This window comes from Symphalangus syndactylus, chromosome 10 (assembly GCF_028878055.3).
Source record: "Symphalangus syndactylus isolate Jambi chromosome 10, NHGRI_mSymSyn1-v2.1_pri, whole genome shotgun sequence".
Lineage (NCBI taxonomy): Eukaryota > Metazoa > Chordata > Mammalia > Primates > Hylobatidae > Symphalangus > Symphalangus syndactylus.
Window position 1 is genome coordinate 121,912,611 of NC_072432.2, and position 25,818 is coordinate 121,938,428.

General features: G+C 35.9%; 1 protein-coding gene across 23 annotated transcripts in view; it reads left to right on the forward strand.

Annotated features, from left to right (window-relative positions):
* Positions 1 to 25,818, forward strand: part of HMBOX1 (homeobox containing 1) — a 188,864-nt gene that overhangs the window by 71,705 nt on the left and 91,341 nt on the right. For all 23 annotated transcript variants that reach the window (XM_055295858.2, XM_063610871.1, XM_063610877.1 and 20 more), the window contains 2 exons: positions 13,478 to 13,557; positions 19,731 to 20,207. In XM_055295858.2, the coding sequence (XP_055151833.1) occupies positions 13,535 to 13,557; positions 19,731 to 20,207 (500 nt within the window). In that variant the 5' untranslated portion in view covers positions 13,478 to 13,534. The remainder of the gene's footprint in view (positions 1 to 13,477; positions 13,558 to 19,730; positions 20,208 to 25,818) is intronic.

Here is a 25,818-nt window from a genome sequence, read left to right on the forward strand (position 1 = left end):
AGTACTGTATGTAATAATTCTTTTGGAATAAAAATATCCATGATATGTGATATATGTAACTTTAATCACAAATCATAATGATGCTTGACTTCTTGCACAGTGTTTATCACAAGTAAACATTTGCTCCAGAGAAATGATAACAAATAGTATTTGAATCTTACATTTTGGAGAAAGGTGAAGCCTACTATAGCAGAACTACAGTTCTGCTAAGACAAGGGAAGTCCGTTAGCTGATTGACCTTGGGCAAGTAGTATCTTGTCTTAATTACCTACCCGAAGGGATTCTGAGATTAAATGAGCTGTTAACTGTAAAGTACTTATTTCCCTGTGAGTGTCTGACCCAAAGAAGTGTTCATTAAATAGTGATAGTAATTGTTCTTTACCACTTTAAACTATCAGGAGGCATTATTTGAGAGATTCATATTTTAATTATAATTTTTAATTCCTGTTTCTATGGTACATGTTTTCCTTGTGTCACCAACCATGCTTCACCCCAGACCCTCCATGTGTCTGTCTCTCAAGTCACAGCTAAATATAGTAAGGCCTCATATATTGGTTATTGTTTGGGGGAAAAACTGTTTGGCATGAGTACAACACCTTCTGATTAACTTCCTAAAAGGTAAACTTGTCTTTTAGTCATTTTAGCTTTAAAAAACATAGTTTCCTGCCTGTTTAAAACAAAGATCCTAAACATGACTTTAACTTCTTGATGAGTCACTGTTATGTGTAGCTGTAATTAAATAGTTGTTTTCATTTACTTTATTTTCTTCTCTTCTGGTAGCTATCATTTTTTTTTTTTTTTCAGTGGTTAAGCCTTTTTATACTCTCCCAACCACTTTTTAAGTTTCTATGTCTAGCCTGGATTTAGAAATCAGATACTGGCGTTTGCTAAGAATTTTACATATTAAAATGATGAGATATCTGATACCTGGAATTTGCTTGAGAATACCTCTTGGAGCAGGGAGAAGAGGCGATATAAGATTAGCCATGATTTGCTAACTGTTCAAGCTGGGTGATAGGTATATAAGCGTTCATTAACTGTCTGCTCTTTCTGCTCTTTTACATGTTTGCAAATTTTCATAATAACTGATTTTAAAGAACCACCAGTTAAAAAAAGAGTTGTATGTTAGCTATATGCAGGCCTATGCATATTTTGTATCTTTATTTTTATTTTTGTAAGGATTCACAGGAAACTAGTATTTATCTTTGGTCAGTAGCACTGAGAGTTTAGGGGAGAAGATGTTCACTTTTCTTTTTATACTGCTGGAGTTTTATGATATTTTTTACCTCTATGAGTTGTGTTTATTTTTATATTTATGTATATGTGTATTTTTTAAAAATTTATATCTAGTCAGGAAGGAGGTTTATATTCTCATCTGTAAATTGAAAGTACCAATAATGTCTAATTTATGGGATTCTGAGCATTGCATACTTCTCTATTTTAAACTTTTTTGGATTTATTTTTATAGATATTTTAGATGGGTAAAATTGGGTTCTGTGTAAGGGACTAAAGGAGCAGTAAAAGGGGCTCTGTAATGGTGTTTAAACTTTTGGGGATTCTTTTTTAGTATCCATATCTGGGCTTAAGGGTCTTACTAGTTGGTCTATGTAGTATCTCCCTATCATCTCCCCCAGTGATGGCTTGCTTGCTGCCTGTACCACCCTTTCTTAATTCTTTGCTTTCTTCCAGAAGCGTTACATTCTTCTTAATATTTCTTTCTTCCCTGATTTAAATATTCTGTCCTTTCTGTGTGTACCATTATTGAGTGAAACAGATCTATGCCAAGCTGTACAATGTAAATTCAATTTTAAATCACGACTAACATATTGTATTCACAATGCAGCATTTTTCGAAGATGGGAGTATAAACTGGTGCCCCTTTGGGAGGCGATTTGACAAAATCTGTCATAACTTAAAATGTATATACTCTGTCACAACAATTATTCTGCTAGTATTTTACCCTAATGATGTACTTACACATGTGCAAAGATGTATGAAGAAGGATGGATGAGAAGAAACTGTATGGTGTGTGGGTGGAAAAGAAGGAGTTTGGGGTGGGAGACCAGCTTACCTTTCATTTTATGTCTTTCAAAGTTTACTTTTTTTTTGTACCTTATACAGTAATTACTTTTTATATTCAAGAGAAAAACTAGGGTAGAACGAGCCATCTTGCCACCTTCTGGCAATACAGTATCGACAGGTTCTTATTCCTAATAGATTTTTCTTGATTATATTTTTCTTCAGAGGTCAACATTGCTGATGGTAGGCATCTTCATTGCTCAACTTGACTTCATGTAATATTTTGACAGTTCTAGTCCTTTGGTAATTCAGAGTTCATTTCTGATGGTAGGAATTTTTATAATTTTATCAAATATGCATATATATATTTGTTACATATACATGTATATATTTAAATGTGGCCATATACTTTTTAAAAAGTATAGTCTCTTTTTTTCTTTACTTCCCAAGTTGTTTTTTTCTTTACTCCTTCATTCCTTGGCTTCCGAGGCCATTCACATATCCTTCCTGATCCATATCCTATACGCACACCCATTCTTCACCCCTGTTCCTTTACGTGTTGCCCACCTATTATTTTCTTCTATGCCCTTGTACATAGAGGTGTGCATATGTATGTCTGCCTTTAGATACGCAAACTGATATCAGAACACACATATAAAGGGATATTTTGGTTGTAGTTTTCTTTTTTAAAACCTGATCCTTATTATGCTTTCTTAAAATATCATTTTATTTTTTACTCAACACTGCATTAAATAAATTCTACCAAAGTACTTGATAAAACTCTAATTCTTTTTAATGATTGGATTTGTGTTAACTGATTAAAGTGTATTGTAATTTATTTAGCCATTTCTGTGTTGACTGAAACAACTCTTTGTAGAAATAAGAAATTGGGGCTGGGCACGGTGGCTCACGCCTGTAATCCCAGCACTTTGGGAGGCCGAGGCGGGCGGATCACCTGAGGTCAGGAGTTCGAGACCAGCCTTGCCAATGTGGTGAAAGCCTGTCTCTACTAAAAATACAAAAATGAGCTGGGCATGGTGGTGGGTACCTGTAGTTCCAGCTACTAGGGAGGCTGAGTCAGGAGAATCGCTTGAATCCGGGAGGCAGAAGTTGCGTTGAACTGGGATCGTGCCACTGCAGTCCAACCTGGGCGACAGAGTGAGACTCTGTCTAGGGAAAAAAAAAAGAAATTGGAAAGTAGGTGACATTCTTGTGTATATTTCCTTATGTGTGGTTACTTTTATTTCTGTAGAATTGATTCTCAGGAGTAGGATTGCTAAATTAAAGGTGTAAGTTCTTTAAATTTTAATATAAATCACAATATTTCTTTCCAAATGATGTCATAATCACATTTAGACCAATGAAATATGGTAGTATGATTGAAGATGTATCTTTTAAATTTTTACTGAAGTGGTATCTCATTGTTAAACTGTTACTTCCTTGACTTCTAGTGCGTTTGAGTATTTTTTGAATAAACTTGATAACTTGGATCTGCTCTTTCTCTACGTGTCATGTTTTTTCCAGTTTAACTGCTTAAGTTTTTTTTTTTTCATAATAGGAAATTTTTAACCTTTTGTTTATCTTTTGAAGTTTCTGGTCTTTGTTAAGCATATCTACAAGACCTGTCATCTTCTAAATTTTGTTGTAGATGTGTTACTGTGATTTATTTTTTACATTTGTCTTTATTCTGCCTGATACTTATTTTTTACATATAATGTAAGATAAAAATGCAATTCTGTTTTTTTGCTAGATGATAACCAGTTTTTCGATTATAATTTTAAAAAATATGTATTCTTTCCTGCTGAATTAAAATGTAACCTTTGATAGCACATTGTGCCATATGTGCTGTAATCTATAATTAAGATCTTTATTCTGTCCTGCTCATTTGTGTGTCCGTTTCTATGCCAGTGCCATATTGATTTCATTACAGTGGCTTTTGAATGTATTTCTGATATCTGGTCAGAGAAGTCCACTTTTGGTTTTCTTCTTTTGCACGATTTTCTTAGTAGTTCTTAAACTGTCTGCTCTAACCCCATTAAAAAGTGGACAAAAGACATGAGCAGACACTTCTCAAAAGAAGACTTACAAGCAGCCAGCAAACATGAAAAAATGCTTATCACTAATCATCAGTGAAATGCAAATCAAAACCGCAATGAGATACCATCTCACACCAGTCAGAATGGCCATTATTAAAAAAGTCAAAACACAACAGACGTTGGCAAGGCCACTGTAGAAAGCAATTTGGAGAGTCCTCAAAGAACCAAAAATAGGCTGGGCGTGGAGGGTATAAACCCAAAGGAAAATATATTGTTCTACCAAAAAGACACATGCACCCATGTGTTCATCGCAGCACTATACACAATAGCAAAGACATGCAGTCAGCATAGGTCCCTATCAACAGTGAAATGGATAAAGAAAATGACATTTACGCCATGGGATACTACCCATAAAAAAAAGAACAAAATCATGTCCTTTGCGGCACTGTTGGTACAGCTGGACGCCATTATCCTATGTGAATTAATGCAGAAACAAAATTAAATACCGCGTGTTCTCACTTACAAGTGGGAGCTAAACTTGGGTACACATGCACATAAGGATGAGAGCAGTAGACACTGGAGATTCCAAGAGGGGGGAAGGAGGAAATGGGGGCAAAGGTTGAAAAAATAACTGTTGGGTACTGTGCCCACTACCTGGGTGATAGGTTCAATTGTACCCCAAATCTCAGCATCATGCAATATGCCCTTGTAACAAACCTGCACATGTACCCCTTGAGTCTGAAATAAAAGTTGAAAAACAAACAAAACCTTTCTGCTCTATTAGGTCCTATTTTTATTTATTTATTTTTACAATTATTATTATTTTTTGAGATAGTATCTTGCTCTGCTGCCCAGGCTGGAGTGCAGTGGCACGATCTCGGCTCACTGTAGCCCCAGCCTCCTGGGTTCAGGCGATTCTCCTGCCTCAGCCTTCCGAGTAGCTGGGATTACAGGTGTGGGCCACCATGCCCAGCTAATTTTTGTATTTTTAGTATAGACGGGATTTCACCATGTTGGCCAGGCTGGTCTCAAGCTCTTGACCTCACGTGGTTCGCCCGCCTCAGCTTCTCAAAGTGCTGGTATTACAGGTGGCTCATGCCACCATGCCCAGCCTAGGTCCTATTTTTAAATTAAAAGGAAAAACTTTTTGGCTTCTTTCTCAATATAGTTATTTATAAATATTGGGAAAGTCTACCACTGTCAATGAAAATCTCTTTCCCATTCTTTTTCTAGGTGTTTCCTGCTCAATTAGAGAAACTTTTAATTTTAAAAGTATTGTATCATATCTCAATTTAATAATTTCTTTCATTTCAGGGTTTTGTTTTGTTTTGAAAGTTACCAAGGTTTTGCTATATTGCCCAGGATAGTCTTGAACTCCTGGCCTCAAGCAATCCTCTTGCCTCAGTGCCCTGAGCCTCTGGGATTACAAATGTGAGCCACTGCACACAGCTAATTTTCAGTTTTTTAAAAATATAATTGCTTGAGTTTTCTAGACATTGTTCTGCCAAATCATTGACAAAAAGATATTTTTCTCTTTTATTCCAATATTTTTGCCAGTTAATTCTTTTCTGTGTCTTACCATTATTCTTGTAAACTTTAAGTCAGTGTTTACTTATAAAGGATTTAGTGGGCTTCTCACTCTTAATTCCTAATTTTATTCGTTTGATTTATTGAATAGGTAATAACATTCACATGGTTAAAATAATTTTTTAAAAAAGCTTCCTATGAACAGCTTCCTTCCCATTCCTCTCCATAATCTCTCTAGTTCCCAACTCTGCATTCAAAGTAACCACTGTTACTGGATCTCTTCCACAGATTATTTTATGCATATAAAAGTGAAGTTACACACATACTCTATATATTTATTGTGTGTGCATGCAATCTTAATTTTATTTGAAATGCTTTTAGTGTTTTGCTGTTTAGAATAATATTTGCCCGTCTTATGTTTTTACCAGTGTTTTTTTCTCTAGTCTTCTTTTCCATAGTTTTTTGTTTAAAATGGCTGCTAAGTTTTACTGAATGCCTTTTCAACATCTATTGATATAATCATGTAATTTCTCTGCCTTAAATTTGTTGATATATTGGATTATGTTGATTCCTAAAAATGGACCACTCTTGCATTTCTGCGTAAATTATAGTGGTATACAATGGACTCCCCTTATCCACCTGGAATACATTCTAAGACTCCCAGTAGATGCCTGAAACTGCAGATAGGTATCAAACTATGTATACTATGCACAGATTTCATTTTCCTTCTTCACAGTTTCACAGAAGATTCATTCTTCTTATAGTTCTTAGTAATCTCAGCATATTTTTTTTTTTTTTTTAACTTAAGTTGAGAACTTCCACCTTTTCACTGAAAGGAAGCACTTTTGGCTTCTGTTTGGTGTATTGAAATTGCCAGCATCATTATTCTTGAGGTTTGGGGCCATCATTCTGTAGAATAAGTATTACTTAAACAGGGGCACTGTTAGATACCAGGACAGTCAGTGTGATAATCTAGACAGCTAGTAAGTAAGGGGCAGGTAGTGTCTACAGTGTGGATTCCCTGAAGGAGGAGCATGAGGTTTCTAAGTTACTAAGAGTGGCTCAAATTTTAAAACTTATGAATTGTTTATTTCTGGAATTTTCCACGTAATATTTTCGGACCATGGTTACTGCAGGTTACTGAAAACACAGAAAGCCAAAGTAAAACAGCAGATAAAGTGGGGGACTACTGTATTATTTCTCATATGTCCTGCACTCTGTAGTCTAATGTGAGTTTTTACTTAGATCTTTTACATTTAATTTTTAAGTGAAATGGTACGTTCTGTATACTGCCTTTATTAGGTTTGCTTTTGAATAATTCTGGCTTCATAAAATGGATTGGAACATTTCCTGTATTTTTCTATAGTTTAGTATTATTAGAATTATGTTTTTTAAATAGATTAAGTCCGCTGAGAACTCAGCTGATTTTGATGCCTCTTTCTATAGATTCTTGATTACCTTTATTTTACTCTATTTGGTTCGACTAAATAATTTATTTTTTGGTTAATTTTGATATATCCTATTTTACTGGGAAATCGTTTTTCTTTTTTAGGTTTTTAATGAATTGTCATGCAGTTGCATTTATAATTTCTTAGGGTTTTTTTTTTCCCCAATGCTATGGCTGTATTTTTCTTTTCATTCTGAATCTTACCAGCTTTTTTTCTCTCTTTTCTCTTTATTAGACTTTTCTGTGTAATTATTTAATAGTCTTTCAAAGAGCCAACATTTGGACTTACTTATGCCTTCTGTAGCTTCATTTTATATTAATTTCAAATATTATTTCTTAGTTCCGTTTTTCTAGCTTATTTTGGTGTACAGTATTTTATTCTAGTTTTTTAAGTACTATTTTTTCTTTTGACTTTTAAAAATATTTAGGCTGTAAATTTTAAAACATTAATAATATGAATTTTAAAATATTAAAGTCTTTAAGGCCATACATTTACTTTTGAATGCAGCTTTTGTTGGGTCATTTGGGTTTTCTTTTTTTTTTTTTTTTTTTTTTTTGAGACGGAGTCTCGCTCTGTCGCCCGGGGTGGAGTGCAGTGGCGCAATCTCGGCTCACTGCAAGCTCCGCCTGCCGGGTTCACGCCATTCTCCTGCCTCAGCCTCTCCGAGTAGCTGGGACTACAGGCGCCCGCCACCACGCCCGGCTAATTTTTTGTATTTTTTAGTAGAGACGGGGTTTCACCGTGGTCTCGATCTCCTGACCTTGTGATCCACCCGCCTCGGCCTCCCGAAGTGCTGGGATTACAAGCGTGAGCCACCGCGCCCGGCCCTTTTTTTTTTTTTTTTCCTCAAGACAGAGTCTTGCTCTGTCACCCAGGCTGGAATGCAGTGGCGCTCACTGCAACCTCTGCCTCTAAGGTTCAAGCAGTTCTGCCTCAGCCTCCTGAGTAGCTGGGCTTACAGGCGCACGCCACCACATGCAGCTAATTTTTCTATTTTTAGTAGAGATGGAGCTTCACCGTGTTGACCAGGCTGGTCTTGAACTTCTGACCTGATGATCTGCCCGCCTCGGCCTCCCAAAATGCTGGGATTACAGGCGTGAGCCACTGTGCCTGGCCTGGATTTTTGTTATGAAGAATAATCCTCTTTTTTGTCACAGTGTGTCGCTATGTTGATCATAATTTCTTTTTTTTATTATTTATTTTATTTTATTTTATTATACTTTAGGTTTTAGGGTACATGTGCACAATGTGCAGGTTTGTTACATATGTATCCATGTGCCATGTTGATTTCCTGCACCCATTAACTCGTCATTTAGCATTAGGTATATCTCCTAATGCTGTCCCGCCCCCTCCCCCCACCCCACAACAGTCCCCGGAGTGTGACATTCCCCTTCCTGTGTCCATGAGTTCTCATTGTTCAATTCCCACCTATGAGTGAGAACATGCGGTGTTTGGTTTTTTGTCCTTGTGATAGTTTACTGAGAATGATGGTTTCCAGTTTCATCCATGTCCCTACAAAGGACATGAACTCATCATTTTTTATGGCTGCATAGTATTCCATGGTGTATATGTGCCACATTTTCTTAATCCAGTCTATCGTTGTTGGACATTTGGGTTGGTTCCAACTCTTTGCCATTGTGAATAGTGCTGCAATAAACATACGTGTGCATGTGTCATTATAGCAGCATGATTTATAGTCCTTTGGGTATATACCCAGTAATAGGATGGCTGGGTCAAATGGTATTTCTAGTTCTAGATCCCTGAGGAATCGCCACACTGACTTCCACAATGGTTGAACTAGTTTACAGTCCCACCAACAGTGTAAAAGTGTTCCTATTTCTCCACATCCTCTCCAGCACCTGTTGTTTCCTGATTTTTTAATGATGGCCATTCTAACTGGTGTGAGATGGTATCTCACTGTGGTTTTGATTTGCATTTCTCTGATGGCCAGTGATGAGGAGCATTTCTTCATGTGTTTTTTGGCTGCATAAATGTCTTCTTTTGAGAAGTGTCTGTTCATGTCCTTTGCCCACTTTTTGATGGGGTTGTTTGTTTTTTTCTTGTAAATTTGTTTGAGTTCATTGTAGATTCTGGATATTAGCCCTTTGTCAGATGAGTAGGTTGCAAAAATTTTCTCCCATTCTGTGGGTTGTCTGTTCATTCTGATGGTAGTTTCTTTTGCTGTGCAGAAGTTCTTTAGTTTAATTAGATCCCATTTGTCAATTTTGGCTTTTGTTGCCATTGCATTCTTTTACACCAATAACAGACAAACAGAGAGCGAAATCATGAGTGAACTCCCATTCACAATTGCTTCAAAGAGAATAAAATCCCTAGGAATCCAACTTACAAGGGATGTGAAGGACCTCTTCAAGGAGAACTACAAACCACTGCTCAATGAAATCAAAGAGGATACAAACAAATGGAAGAACATTCCATGCTCATGGGTTGGAAGAATCAATATCATGAAAATTGCCCTACTGCCCAAGGTAATTTATAGATTCAATGCCATCCCCATCAAGCTACCAATGACTTTCTTCACAGAATTGGAAAAAACTACTTTAAAGTTCATATGGAACCAAAAAAGAGCCCGCATCGCCAAGTCAATCCTAAGCCAAAAGAACAAAGCTGGAGGCATCATGCTACCTGACTTCAAACTATACTACAAGGCTACAGTAACCAAAAGAGCATGGTACTGGTACCAAAACAGAGATATAGATCAATGGAACAGAACAGAGCCCTCAGAAATAATGCCACATATCTACAACTATCTGATCTTTGACAAAGCTGACAAAAACAAGAAATGGGGAAAGGATTCCCTATTTAATAAATGGTGCTGGGAAAACTGGCTAGCCATATGTAGAAAGCTGAAACTGGATCCCTTCCTTACACCTTATAGAAAAATTAATTCAAGATGGATTAAAGACTTAAATGTTAGACCTAAAACCATTAAAATCCTACAAGAAAACCTAGGCAATACCATTCAGGACATAGGTGTGGGCAAGGATCATAATTTCTTTTGTGGTTTCTTCTTTGATCCGAAGGTTATTTATGATTATCTTGTAGTTTATATGTAGTTATTTTTGTACATTTTTCCCTAGATTGTTTGAATTATATATATGAAATTAAACCTTTTGTTTTACCACGTTTGTGATCAATTATGGTAATGGACATAGGGAACAAAAAACTTCTTTGTTAGAAGGTTTACAAAGTATCTTCTTATCTTTAAAATTATGTTTATTGATAATATATCAAATTTCTGTTTTTTAAACTTTCTCCAACTATATTTGTTCATTCTAAAAGGTATACTGAAATAACTCATGTTTATACTTTTAAAAACAAAATTATTAAAGTTAAGATTTTTGCTTTATTACCTCTCATGTTATTTGGTCTTTGTAACTGTTATATCTTGGTCATAAACTGTATATTTTATAATCGTATACTTTTTCTTTTTTTTTTTTTTTTTTTTTTTTTTTGGAGATGGAGCTTGCTCTGTTGCCAGGCTGGAGTGCAGTGGCGTGATCTTGGCTCACTGCAACCTCTGCCTCTCGGGTTCAAGTGATTCTCCTGCCTCAGACTCCTGAGTAGCTGGGACTACAGGTGCATGCCACCACGCCCAACTAATTTTTGTGTTTTTAGTAGAGACGGGGTTTCACCATGTTGGCCAGGATGGTCTTGATTTCTTGACCTCATGATCTGTCTGCCTTGGCCTCCCAAAGTGCTGGAATTACAGGCGTGAGCTACCAGGCCTGGCCTCTCTTTTTCTTTTATAGGTTTCTTGTTTTCTATGGCCAGGTGCTTGAATGTGATCCAGCATCCATAAATTTATATCCCTAATGCTTTTTAATATAAAGTTTTTATTATAATGTACTACTTTTTTATTGTGTTGAAATATGCATAACATAAAATCTACCATTTTAACGTATATAGTTCAGTGGCATTAAATACATACAGTATACAGCAGTCACCACCATCCATTTCCAGAACATTTTCATCCTCACAGATTGAAACTCTGTACCCTTAAATAATAACTTCTCATTATTCCTTGCCCGTTTTACCCACCATTCTACTTTCTGTCTCTATGAATTTGACTACTCTAGGTACCTCATGTAAATGGAATCATATAATATTTGACCTTTTGTGATTGGGTTGTTTCACTTAGCATCATGTCTTCAAGTTTCATTCATGTTTTTGTGTCAGAGTTTCCTTCCTTTTAAAGGCTGGGACAATATTCCGTTGTTTGTATATATATCACATTTCATTTATCCATTTATCTGCCAGTGAACATTTGGGTTATTCCCACATTTGGCTTTTGTGAATAATGCTGCTGTGAACACAGCCTGATTCCACTTCTTTTGGATAGATATCCAAAAGTGGAATCGCTGGATCATATGGTAATTCTGTATTTAGTTTTTTGAGGAACTGCCATACTGTTTTCCATAGTGGCTTCACCATTTTGCATTTCAGCCAGCAATATACAAGGATTCCATTGTTTCCACATTATTGCCACAGTTGTTATTTTATGTTTATTTTTTAAAATAATAGGCATTCGAATGAGTGTGATTTTAGTTTTTTTTTTTTTTCTTTCTTTCTTTTTTTTTTGAGACAGGGACTCATTGTGTTGCCCAAACTAGCCTTGAACTCCTGGCCTCAAGCGATTCTCCTGCCTCAACCTCCTAAGTAGCTGGGATTACAGGTGTGAGCCATTGCACTCAGTGTGGATGTGATCTTAATACCCATTTTTATTTAGTTCCTGATCTGTTTTTAAAATAACTTGAAAACATCTGTCAATTAGAAAAAAATAATCTGTCTCCTCTGCCAGAAGAGCTTTATGAAATTGAGAGAATTCATAACATCTTGTTTGCTTGGTCTTCTGTTTTTAGAACATTCCTTTTTTTATAGAATATTTTAAGCCTATTTATGTCTGAAATATAACTGACATAATTCAGTGTCTTATGGTTACATAAATTTGTATCAGTGACTTAATCTCTTTTCCTCTCTGTGAAATGAGGGTCTTTGATGATAACTTCCTAGCATGGAAGTTGTCAAAGGATCCCCTCTAGAAGGGGATCCTGACCTTTTTTCTGTATTCATGGTGCATGCTACATGCTAAACATGCTACATGTAAACATGCTGCATGGTTCTCATGATTACAGAATAAAGGTCAGGATCCCCTTCTAGATCATCTACTCCTCACACATACTGTGTTATAGGCCAGCAACACAAGCCTACTAATTCCCTAAATAAATCTCATAATTTCTTTTCACTGTTCCCTCTTCCTGGAATCTTTCCTCCACTGATTCTCACCTCCCTCTACATCTTGATGTTGTGGAAGTCTTATTCTAATCCTCAAATAACAGCCAGATTTCACTGTAAGAAATCTTCCTAGTTCTTTCTAACCTAAATTAGTTTCTGGATTGTTACTCATATAAACGTTGTATTTTTAGTCTTTTTTTTTATTATACTTTTTATTTGAGAGGACGTGTCTATAATTTTTGTCCCTAGTCTCTATTCTTCCCACCTCCCCCATTTAATGAGCTCCTAAGCTCCTCTACTGCTGGGACCATATCTTACTCATATTCGGTTCCTGTGTCTATGCCAGGGCAAGCAGGTGCCTCGTATATTTTAACTGAATTTGAGCAGGTAGTGAAAAATGTGTTTGTGGCCCAGGCTAGAGTGTAATGGTGCGATCTCGGTTCACTGCAACCGCCGCCTCCCAGGTTCAAGTGATTCTCCTGCCTCAGCTTCCCAAGTAGCTGGGATTACAGGCATGTGCCACCATGCCCGGCTAATTTTGTATTTTTAATACAGTTGGGGTTTCGCCATGTTGGCCAGGCTGGTCTCGAACTCCTGACTTCAGGTGATCCACCCGCCTTGGCCTCCCAAAGTGCTGGGATTACAGGCATGAGCCACCGCGCCTGGCCTGTTTTTAAGTCAGCAAGAAAATTATCTACAACAGGAACTTCATTAATGCTACAATTAAGAATATACAAATATGAAAGATTTCTAAGTTTACCTTGTACATTTTGCATATATCATTAGTCATTGTTGGACACTTTGGCCATGCTTAATATAATTCAGTACTGAAAGTGTATTTTAATGTGAGAGTTTTTGACATCAACATTTTTAACTTTTGTCTAATTTATAATCTTAGAGTTAATGGAAATCAGTGCCTCTGTAACTATGGTTTTAACCAGCTAATAAGTTGTCTTCATGATCTTTAGCTTCTAAACAATGAATAGTAGATACCATTTTTTGTGAAGATCTGTGTCTGAATTGAAAGGGATCAAAGTGTATGGTGAATAAAGCAGTAGAATGCAAATCAGAAGATATAATATTTAACATGATTAGCTAGTGTTAACTTCTGATATCCATAAGTTATATAATTAAAATTTTTATTCAGCACTTGATTAACATAAATATTTCTCAATTTTCTATCTTTGTTCTACAGAATGGTAGATAAAGCAGATCATCTCTGGAAAGGATATTGATCCGCCTCATGTAAATTATGCTCAGTTCCTTTCCAGTGGTGTAAGTATCAAGTCCTTTTTAATTTTTATCTTCACAATCATTTTAGTAAAGTTAAGATGTCATTATGATTATGATCCAGATTTGACAACAGATGTTTGTAGAGTTGAAAAGATTTTTTTAGAGAATGAATCAAATGGTATACCTATTTGACATTAAGGTGAATAAGTGTCATGATCATGTGGTGAGAAATGAATTTTTAAATCTATCAGCCTTCTCTTACCATTTCTGTTTTCAACTTTGAATTTTAACATTAATTTTAAATTGAATATAAAATTACTTATTTTTAACTGCTTAAAGCTTAGAAGCATCCGAGATAGATGACTAGCAGTTGAAGAGAGCTAGTATTAGATTCCTTGTGACAAGCAGACTACTGGAAGCATACACCTTCATGTTGCCTTTTGTGTAAAAACTCCTAGCACCTTAACCATTTTCCTTTACCTGCTAGGGTCATGATAATGTAGTTAAGCCTATTAGCTAATGTGCTAGCCTTTCTTTGGAGTCAGGCAGAAAATACAAATTGAGATAGTGGTATTATGTTGAGAGTGTTTTTGTGCTAGGATATGAACTATAACCACCAGTTCATATTAAATAGGCCTTTGAATAAAAGTATTACGGGAATTTCAGATATTAGAGAAGACAGAGTATCTATTAGCTCATTAAGTGCATCTTTAGAGTCGAATGCAGAGTGCCTTTAGCATAAGTATTTTCTAAAATTTGATGGAGTCTCCACTTTGCTTAAATTCCTTCCGTTTTGGTTGACAGTTCTGTAATACAGTAAGTAGACATTAAGAGAGATTTTCCTTATTATTTAGGCTTTTCGTTATAGTTCCCCCCCCCACCCCCCACCCCAGTAGATTCTATGATATAGTAAAAAGTTTCTGGAACAGACCTAGAAGATGTGAACTATAGCCTGACTTTCTGCTAAGTAGCTATATCCTTGGGAAGGCACTTCAGCTCTTTGGGCCTTAGTTTCCCTCCCCACTTTTTAAAAAAATTTATTTGCTAATGGCTATTTTCAATCTGTCAGTCTTCTCTTTTACCATTTCTATTTTCCACTTTGAATTTTGACATTAATTTTAAATTGAATATAAAATTACTTATTATTTTTAACTGCTCAAAGCCTAGAAGTTTCTGAGATAGATGGCTATGCATTCAGGAGAGTTAAGATGTCTAATGGCTGTTGAAAATAGTAAGATGTCTAATAGTTACTAAAATGAATGTAAGCATCATGAAGCCATGAATTTTTGCCTGATTTGTTCCTTGTTGTGTCCTCTGTGCCTTGCACAGGATCTGTTACATAGTAGGCACTCAATAAATGTTACTTAAATGAATGATTTTTGTCTAAATGGTCTCCAGTTTTCTCATTCCACACCTAATTTATATCTCCCTCTATAAATGTGCATGTTTGTACTTGGATTTTTGTCACATATGGTAGAAATAAGATGATCAAAGTATGATTTCATGAATCACATTGTTTATTGCCATACAAAGAGAATTTTTTCTTGGGTTCACAGTACTTAAAGATGGGGAGAGTAACATGGACAGACTTCACAAGGAATACACTCAATAGATGAGGTACATTAACCACATTATGAGTGTGTTCCAAAGCTATTAAAGTGTCTTTGCTCAATTATGATGAAAGGAGGCCTCTGTGTTCAAGTGAAGGCTAAAGGTGGAGGTGTACCTTTATATTAGCAGTTCTTGGGAGAGGCTGGCTTGACCACCATAGCTGAGATCCGAGACCACAAAGAAGGCCCCTCAGTGCTAGAAAATGCTGGCCTGCAAGGTGTAAAAGCTTTGAGGCCTGTTGCAGCCTGAGCTCTCTGGTTTTGGAGAAGCTACTGACAGAGAGTAGCCCTGCCACAGCCTAAGCTCCCAAAGTGTCTGTTAAGCTCTTGAGTGTATATGTATTTTGAAATCCAGTAGTTGTGACAGTAACTCACATTTGCAGTTTGACATGAGGTGACATTCCTGAGAGGATGGAGAGTTCTCTCTCTCATAAAAATATTGTGATTGACTTTAGAGTGTGTTAAATTAGCATGCAGTAAATATCATGTATGCAAAACAAAACTAACCTATTTTGCCTAGTCATTCTAGATAATAAAAATAAAGACAGCAGAATTGAGCTGAAGAAAAGGCTGTTATTTAATAAAATTTTACTGTTGGTGCTTTACAAGTAAGGTAGTATGTCCTTTTTACCTCTGTGATTTCAAGATTAATTATTTGTGAGTGCTTTAATCTTCTTTGCTCTACATGTTTGTAGAATTTAGCTTATGAAAGTATATTCTGGACATCATGCCTTATCCAAGAAGGGTTTAGGTACATATTCAAGTCAGGATAAAATGTATTGTGAAAAGTTATTATTATGGTCTTATGGTATGATATTTTCTTAGAATATCAGTTTATGAACTGAGCCATAATTCCTGAATTTAATTGTTCTTTTATGCCTTAAACATTGTCTGTTACTACATTGTTGAAATTCTTCTCACATCATTTTCAATTATTGTTGGCCTGAGTCTGCATTCAGATTAGTAATTTAAAGTGAAAGATGTTCCTTATCCTCTGAACAATCCTTGTGCATAAGAAAATCAATTCTTACATGTTATCTTTTTCTGTTATAAAAGAATTCCTGGTATCATGGACTTAGATGACCTTTGTAGGTCATTTACTGCCATAAATTCGTGATTATATGCTTAAACTAGGTAAATTATGAGAAGATTGTGAAATGCCAGAGTATATGCCTTTGTTTATATTAATACACATCAGAACATTATTCTCAATATCCAGGAGAGCTTCTAGTCCCAGCGTTTTCTCAGTAAAATATTGTATCTTCAGTGTCACATGCATGCTTTGATCCTGTTTGTTATGCTCTTAATCATTTTGCTTTGTAGTGATCATATGAATGATCATTCTAGCATTTGTGGATCATTTTGCTTTAGGTTATGTTTGCATTAGGGAACTCTCAGTGCAGGGCACAGACATCTAATTTGAACAAGGTGATACATAAAGGGAAATGTATTCTCTGATGAAACAAAACAGCAAGAAGAGCAGGGATGTGTCAGGGGCTTAGGGATTATTGGAACAAGGGATGTGAGCACTGCAGAGCTTTGTCCATTGCTCTGTTCTACGTTTCTTGGTATGTCTGCTTCATCCTCCCATGAACTAGCTGCTTCTGTATAATGAGGAATTTACCAGACTAATATCTTCCTGCAACTGAACACAGTTATGGTGACTGTTCATCTTTCCCCTTGTCTGACTAGAAAATTATGGGGAGAGCAAGGTTTGGCTTTCTTGTGTGCTCACCCCACTGGCCAGAAGGTGGGGTATTACAAGTGATAGCCCAAGAACATATGCTTGGAAACAATGAGGTGTTCTAGGCAGACAAAGTAAATAGGTGGCCTATTGTTTCTCCTTTTATGACTTGGAATAAAAGTGGTTCTAATAGTCAATGAATCTGAAATGACACGAAATATTAGATTGTTTCATATGCTGTGAAATCTTTAGTTTTGACAATTCTAATTCAAGTGTTAGGATGGATACTTTTCAGTAATAAGTGAAATTCGTATAATTTACTTTTGTTTTATGCTAATACAGAGTGCTGCTCTATACAAGGAATGGTTTGAAGAACTGTATACAGATAACTAACTACTCTGATATGAATACTATAGGAAAATACTATGAATGGGGATTTTTGTCCATATAATAAAACAGTTATTGAAGTGATCTAAAGTAAGATCACTTTATGAAATACTTTGATAACATGAAGACTGAAAATAGCAACAAACAGGTCTACTTCATTTTCAAGGGAAAATAATAATGTTTATGTTTAATTTTTTTCATTACAAAATATTGTGGGGTAACATAGGCCATCAAGAAAGAATATAATAATCATGAAAATAGGCCTTTTTAAAATGATGGCTAACTTGTTACAAGTGAGTATTGGAAGAAATCAGACGGTAACATTTGTAGGTGTAGAGCAGATACTGTGGGCCATGGGCACAAATGGCCTGCAACATGTTTAGGTCCACAGAATGTGTGTGTTTGGTTTTGTTTTATTTTAATGAGCTTGTTTTAAAAACTAGGGAGATTTCATCTACAGTTCTAGATTTTTCCCTACTTATTTTTGAAAGGATTTGAAAGATAAAACAATCAGTGAAATGGAATAGACGATCCAAAGGTAATGCAGATTCATATGGAAATTGTGTATATGATAAAGGCAGCATTTCACATCGGAGGAGAAGACAGATATTCAATAAAAACGTATGACATCTAGCTGTCCACTTGGAATGAAATAAAGCCCCAATTTTTTCTACTTGTTAAGTCAATAAAAATTCTAGATGGAGCAAGGATTTTAAATGTAGAAAACTATTACTAGTACCCCTAGGTTCATCAGTAATTAGAGTAGTTTTATCTAAATGGCTTTAAATGAGACTTAAAGGAGTAGAATAGCCTGTGTCCCAAATTATATGTTTCCAGTTAAGTCCTGCAATGTATTGTAAAGGAGAATGATGTGTGCTTTTGGAGTCAGTAAGATCTAGGCTTAAATCTTTTTCCTACTATTTACTCAGATTTTTTGTAAAGTACAAAACTACACTGAGCTTTAGTTTCCTCAACAATAAATCCATCAACATAAAATGAAAGGAATAAAGAACATCTACCACAGAGAGTTGCTGTGAGAATTGGATGAGATTATGTTATGTGAAACTCGTACTCAGTTCCTGCCTAGAAGTGACTGTTAATAAAGTTTTCGTGTAGAAGGACAAAGAAACAGTGAGAACTTCAGTAGCTATAGGGCACTGGCCCAGAGCAGATGTTTGTTTGAGAAAGATGAAGAAATTTCTTGACATCTGTTTCCATCTGCAAACACTTATTGAGAGCCTACTGCATGCCGTGCATTATATTTGGCACTAGAACAATAAATATCAAAATAAAAGAGATTACAACTTTAAAAAATCTTGAATGGGAAAGTCAGGTCTTATAAGAAAGGAATTCAAGGCCGAGCATGGTGGCTCACACCTGTAATCCCAGCACTTTGGGAGGCTGAGGCGGACAAATCAACTGAGGTCAGGAGTTTGAGACCAGCCTGGCCAACATGTTGAAACCCCATCTCTACTAAAAATATAAAAGTATCCAGGCTTGGTGGCAGGTACCTGTAATCCCAGCTACTCAGGAGGTTGAGGCAGGAGAATCGCTTGAACCTAGGAGGTGGAGGTTGCAGTGAGCCAAGACTGCGCCACTGCACTCCAGCCTGGGTGACAAGAGTGAAACTCCATATCCAAAACAAGAACAACAACAACAAAGGAATTCAAGCAGTGAGAATTTTTACAGTATTTGACTACTCTCTTAATATTGTTATTCACCCGAAGAAAACATTTTCTGATGTGCTGCAGTATCTTGTGCTAGTTAAAGGAAACATGTAAAAGTAATTTCCTAAGAAAAATGAATAGCATTGTTTGGCTACAACCACGAAAGATCTATTTCTCAGGGTAGCTATTAAGAGAGAATGCATTACCAGAGATGAAAAACTGGTGAATGAAATGGTGCTTATTTTTTTTTTAATGTACCTCTGTTTTCCACTTAAATATTTTTGCTGGTTATTAGCATTTGCTTGGACTTAGCTTAGCAAATCATTTGTTTTCACTAAGTGAGGTTGTAGAGAATTCCTAGGTCTGTTTAGCTAATATTTGGTAAATAATATAATACAAACTATTTTTTTCAGTAATTTTCCATTAATACTGTAATGTAGAGTAATACACTTGAGATGGGCAAAACACTTCTGAGTTATCACATAGCCTGGGCTTAATGCAATCCATGTACCTAATCTGTTGTTTTGATATTATTTACATAACTAAAATTTTGGTTCTGATATTTACCAAAATTGAAGAAAATGTAAATTGTATGCTATATGAAATCAGGTTTTATGTTACACCTATGTTCACCTACTAATACATTTAGTATCTGTACCAATCCATTTGCCATGGCACAATCATTCTAGCATGGGACATACCTTCATTTTCAATAAAGAAGCTTATGTAGAAATATTGCATCTTCTGAGCATTCTCTATAATATGTGCTTTGGTAGCACATATTCTCTATAATATGTGCTTTGGTATAATATGTGCTCTGTCAATAAAGAGACTTCTTTTTATCTTTTTTTTTTTTTTTTTTTTTAGTTTGCTGGAAACCATGTCTCATTATACAGATGAACCCAGATTTACCATAGAGCAGATAGATCTGCTTCAGCGACTTCGGCGTACTGGAATGACTAAACATGAAATTCTCCATGCCTTGGAAACTTTGGACCGTCTTGATCAAGAGCATAGTGACAAGTTTGGAAGAAGGTCCAGCTATGGAGGAAGTTCATATGGGAATAGTACCAACAATGTCCCAGCATCTTCCTCTACAGCTACAGCTTCCACACAGACGCAGCATTCGGGAATGTCCCCATCACCTAGCAACAGTTATGATACGTCCCCACAGCCTTGCACTACCAATCAAAATGGGAGGGAGAATAATGAGCGATTATCTACATCCAATGGAAAGATGTCACCAACTCGCTACCATGCAAACAGCATGGGTCAGAGGTCATACAGTTTTGAAGCCTCAGAAGAGGACCTAGATGTAGATGATAAAGTGGAAGAATTAATGAGGTTAGTGACTTTGCTTATTCAGAGTCCCTAAAAACGTCTGTATTCTTAGATTGTTTTTAAGTAGTATGCTGTGTTTCAGCTACTTAGCTATAAGAACTGTAACTTCCTTCTCCCACCTTTGGAGATGAAAGAAAGAAAGTTCAAGCTTTATGTTTTTAATTTAAATTTTCTCTTCTTTACTTCAGCCCTTTCTCTTTGCTGCTTAATAAGCCTTTTCCATTCTGTTTATCAAACACTAATCTTCTCTATGACTCTAATAGCTAATTTCTGACTAACAGACACATTCTAATCCTTAAAAATCTGTTGTAAGTACTTTTTCTGAGGGATAATTTTATCTTGATCAGAATATATACACTCTTAATTTTTCTCTTCAACATTCCAATCAAGAAAATAATTTAGGGTGTCTATTATATAGGTTCTAATTTTAGCAATAGATGACACACACACACACACACACACACACACACTGTCTTTTATAAGTGTAAGAACTTACAGTTTTAAACACTGAGAAAAGAAATCTGTTTTTTTTTTTTTTTTTTTTGAGACGGAGTCTTGCTCTGTATGCCCAGGCTGGAGTGCAATGGCGTGATCTCGGCTCGCCACAAACTCCGCCTCCCAGGTTCAAGCGATTCTTCTGTCTCAGCCTCCCGTGTAGCTGGGGTTACAGGCATGCACCACCATGCTGAGCTATTTTGTATTTTTAGTAGAGACAGGGTTTTTCCATGTTGATCAGGCTGGTCTCAAACTCCTGATCTCAGGTGATCCACCCGCCTTGGCCTCCCAAAGTGCTGGGATTACAGGCATGAGCCACTGTACCCGGCCCACAAGAAATCCACTGTCAACAGAGATAATTAGGAAAGGCTTCACAATGGACCCTGGGACACTTTGAGGGTAACACCATGTGTTTTCCATTATTGTGCTTCCAGGATCTGGAACTTTCCCTAGCACATGTTAAGGGCCTAATATGTTTAATGAATGGGTGACCTTGACCTAAATGGTAAAGAACAGCATTTGTTTTTAAAATACAGGAACTTTATTTAAAATTAAGGGAATAGTAAAGGGTAGAAAAGGCAAGGCATGTCTTCAGTCTGATAAAAATTACTGATGGGTAAGACAATGTAATAAGAATAATATATTAGGAGACAATACAGGTTTTGGGAGACTTTGAGTTCCATACTAGTTTATTTACTTTTGTTGGAATTGAGGAGTTTTGTAAAAACTCCTCTAGGAATAGAGATGATAAAGGTATTGTTTTCAGTAGATTTCCACTACAGTAGAAGGGAAAGAGCCTGCAGATAAATTAGTTACGGTAGATTATGAAAGAAACTGTAACAGGAATTTGTCAGAAATAAAAATAGTACCTATAAGTATCATTATAATTCTTCCTAAAGATTTTTAAACTTCAAGATGGAATAATAGTGACACATAATGATATTGCCACATGGAAGATCTGTCCAATAGTACCACAGTGTTGAGATACCCAAACTGTCCTGAATTTATTTTTAGGTACAACTTTATTATATGAAATTCTGTGCTAAATCAACTATTTTATCTGGATTCCAGGTACAATATAAATGAAGTATAATATCAGTACCTGTAATGAATAATTTGATACAGCAGTTACAGTTACAAGTCATTGTTTTGTTTTGTTTGGTTTTTTGAGACGGAGTCTTGCTCTGTCGCCTAGGCTGAAGTGCAGTGGTGCTTTCTCGGCTCACTGCAACCTCCGCCTCCTGGGCTGAAGTGATTCTCCTGCTTTAGCCTCCCGAGTAGCTGGGACTGCAGGCGTGTGCCACCATGCCCAGCTAATTTTTTTTTAAAGTTAAAAATATAAGAGATCAGTTTGGCTTTGAATTCTTTTTCATGTGTTAAAGTAGGTGACCAAAGTTCAGGTGTGGCTTTTGAATTTAATGTTGTTAAGATTAAGAGGGAGAACAATTTGGGCAAGTAAAAGTTACTTCGCTCATTGAAACATAACAAGATTAGCTTTTAATTATTCTGAGTAGAGAGGATATCAACAATTTAAAAAGGATGCCAACCTGTTTTTTTCGGTGGTGTTGCTGTTCATCAGTTTTGATAAGCTTTTGACATAACAGTTAATTCTTAAATGTGTGTAAGACTAACAAGAAGTATGGGAAAACTCATTAGTAAAAGTCTCTAGAAGATTGTCTGGAATAATAAAGATCTAAAAACTTGACTTTTAACTCATAGGCTGGCATAATGTTTAAATTCAAATATATGCTCAAAATAAATGAAAACCTATTTAGCAATGACTGGGATTTGTAGTTAAATCCTGTATATATACAGGTTTATACTTTGTTATCAGTATTTATGTACTACCACTTGTCGCATAATCAGGACACTTTATCTTTTTCCATTTCTCTGCTTCTTTGTTAGAACTGCCCCTTTGGGTTCTCCTGATCATCTCGGGGTCTCAGTGGCCCTTCTAGATCTCTCTGGTTTTCTGCCATTGCACCCTCACCCACTGCTGCACTCCTGCTTTCCTTCATTTTGTCCCCCTCTCATGCTTCTCAGGTTGTAGATAATAACAATCCTTGGATCAGTGGGAAAGTTTATTGGATGACATTGTCACTTATAATCATTAAAACCATGATGTGAGGTTGATCAGAGAAACTGGATTCACAAAAATTAAATACTTTGCCCAAGAGAACTTCAATATTAAGTGGCAGAGCCTAAATTATGTCTTTATTATCGATATGTCACTGGTGTACATTGCCTCTCCAAATAAATTTTTCATGTCTGTAGGTTTTAATAAGATTTTAGGAAAGGTGGTTAATTAACATAAGACAAAATATGAATTGCCTTAATGGGCTTCACATCACCCTCCCCCATGATATTTGCTGCTTCAAAACAATCACTTACCACATGAATTTTTATTTAGTGGAATGTTAGAGAAATATTTTGAGCAGTGGATCTTTCTGAGTATTCTGTGCCCTTTTAGGAATATACTGCCCTTGCTGATCACTAGATGCTATGGTGATATTATAGCCCGTTGGAAGTGGTGGTGTCTGGTGGGGGAGCCTGGGTACCTGAGTGCTTTCCTGTTTCCTTTTCTACCTGTGTGCTTCACCTCTTGCTTGTTCACGTTCCTCAACTCATACCAAGATGTAGTTTTAAAAATCTTGTAATTCATTGACTTCACAAACTTCACTCCTAATAATTTCGAGATACATAATGGAATTTTTGTTTTTTGTTTTGTTTTGTTTTTTTGAGACAGTCTTGCTCTGTCACCCAGGCTGGAGTGCAGTGGTGCAATCTTGGCTCACTGCAACATCCGCCTCCTGGGTTCAAGCGACTCTCATGTCTCAGTCTCCCTAGTAGCTGGGATTACAGCGTGCACCACCACCCCCGGCTAATTTTTGTATTTTAAGTAGAGACGGAATTTCACCATGTTGACCAGGCTGATCTCGAACTTCTGACCTCAAGTGATCCGCCCACCTCGGCCTCGCAAAGTGCTGGGATTACAGGCATGAGCCACCGCGCCCAGCTCATAATGGAGATTTTTTTGTAGAACTTCATCAAGTTATAATTGTACACCTCAAGTTATAATTGTATACCTTATCAACTCATTAAGAAACAATGAGAAAGTAATTTTCACTTTTTTCATTTTTGAGTTAAGGTTGAAAAAAAGGTAAACTACGATATGAATTTAACAGATCGTTGAATATAACATTTTAGGAAGGACTTTAAAGCCAAAAATAAAGACCTATTTTACGTTTTAATGTTTAAAAATGCATCTATTAATATATAAATATATGTGTAGGGGTATGTATGTATACATATCTGCTAATATAATAGCATATAGATACTAATGTGTGTTTTATGTACATATTATGAAATAAATGAGGCTTATCAGAATTTATTAATAATGCCATACTCTAAGGACATTATTCTTAACCACCCATGTACTAAATTTTATGATATGTTAGTATTTTGTATAAAACTGAGGCTTTATTCTAAGTTGGTTATCTATAGGCTAAGTATTTTACTTGCTTAAGTAGGATGTGCATGTTCTGTAGATAAGACAAAATGGTCATGATATCCAGTTACTATGTTATTGATACATATTTAGTAACTTTTATTTTTGAGCGATTTTTTAAAATTTAAAGTTATACTTTGTCTCCATAGGAGAAAACGTATGGGAATAGGTTTTATTCAAACATGAAAGAAATTTGTACATCATTGTATTTTTCCAAGTGTGAAATAGTCTGTCTTGGCAGGTGTTGCTTCATCTCTGAAAGTCTTTCAGATAGATGATTACCTTTAAGAGATCCTAAAGAATGTGCAGTGTATATTAACTATGAAAATATGGAAGATCTTAAAGCATATCATTTTTAAAACAGGTGGTCTTTAATTATTCTTTGTTCTAGAAAAGGAAGCAATGTCATTTCTAACTACTATAAATAATTATTTTCCTTTCTGTTTTGGTAAGCTTAAATCTATTTAAGAATAAAAATTTAAAGCTGTTTTATAAATTATCTAGATCAGGCTTTCCCTTTTACAACCTTTTATCTCCAACTACAGAATTGTTCATTCGTTGAACAAATTAAGCTCTATTATATCCAAACCCCATAAATGAATAAGGCACAATCTTTGTGCTGAAGGACTAAGGACTTTGCAGGATAGAAGGAGAGATAAGATAAGATTAGGAACAACTGTAATACAGAACAGCATGTAATATATTAGCATGTGAGTAGTGGTATTGAAATGTTAAAGTTAGCCATTGCAAGAAGAGACCTTTTTTAGCTTTGAAGATCAGGGAGAACGTCTTTGAATAGATGACAGTTAAATTGTGTCTTAGTAAAAGGGGATTTCACAAACAGGCATTACTGATGAATTCATCCAGATATTAAGAAAGGTCTATAAGTAACAGTGAAAGTTTAGCAAGTTATAAAAATAATGGCAATGGAGAGTGGGAAGGAAGAATTTCATCCTGGTGTGGAAATCACCCAGATGAATCTAGCATGGCAATGATTTGAAAAAGAGAGTAGGAGGCAATGACATGGACTTGAATTGGTTAGTTGCAAATCAGGTGGGTATCTTATCTTGAAGTAAGCAAGCTGTGGAATCAAAGACAAGATCAGCCTGCTGTTCACTTTAATTCTGTAAGATTTGAGGCATAGAAATCTTGAAGAGTGTGAGATTTTATAAGAGAAGAGAGGAAGGAGGGGATTTTTTCTTTTTAAGGAGGATGTAAAATTGCAGATGAAGAGAGTAAGTGAGGGGTGGGAGAAGATGAGAGAATTAGATTTAGAGTAAATGAAGTTTTCACACTACTAAAGTGGTGATTTCATAGATTACAATGAGGACAATAGGAGTAGCAGGTCCTTAAAGAAGGCTTAATGAAGAGAGAATGAGGTACGGGGGTGATGTCAAAGTTTGAACAACAAAGCTAACCCACTAGAATGGAACTTTTAAAAATACTTAAGAGAATTGGACACAATGAAAATAGAATGCGTTTAGTATTTTGAAAATACCAAGTGAAACCAACTAAATGACACATCACTGCTTGCTTATAGAACTCTTTTAATGCTACCTTAAAGTACCTGGTACAGATGTTTACTTCGGTCTTATGTGATTACAGCAGATC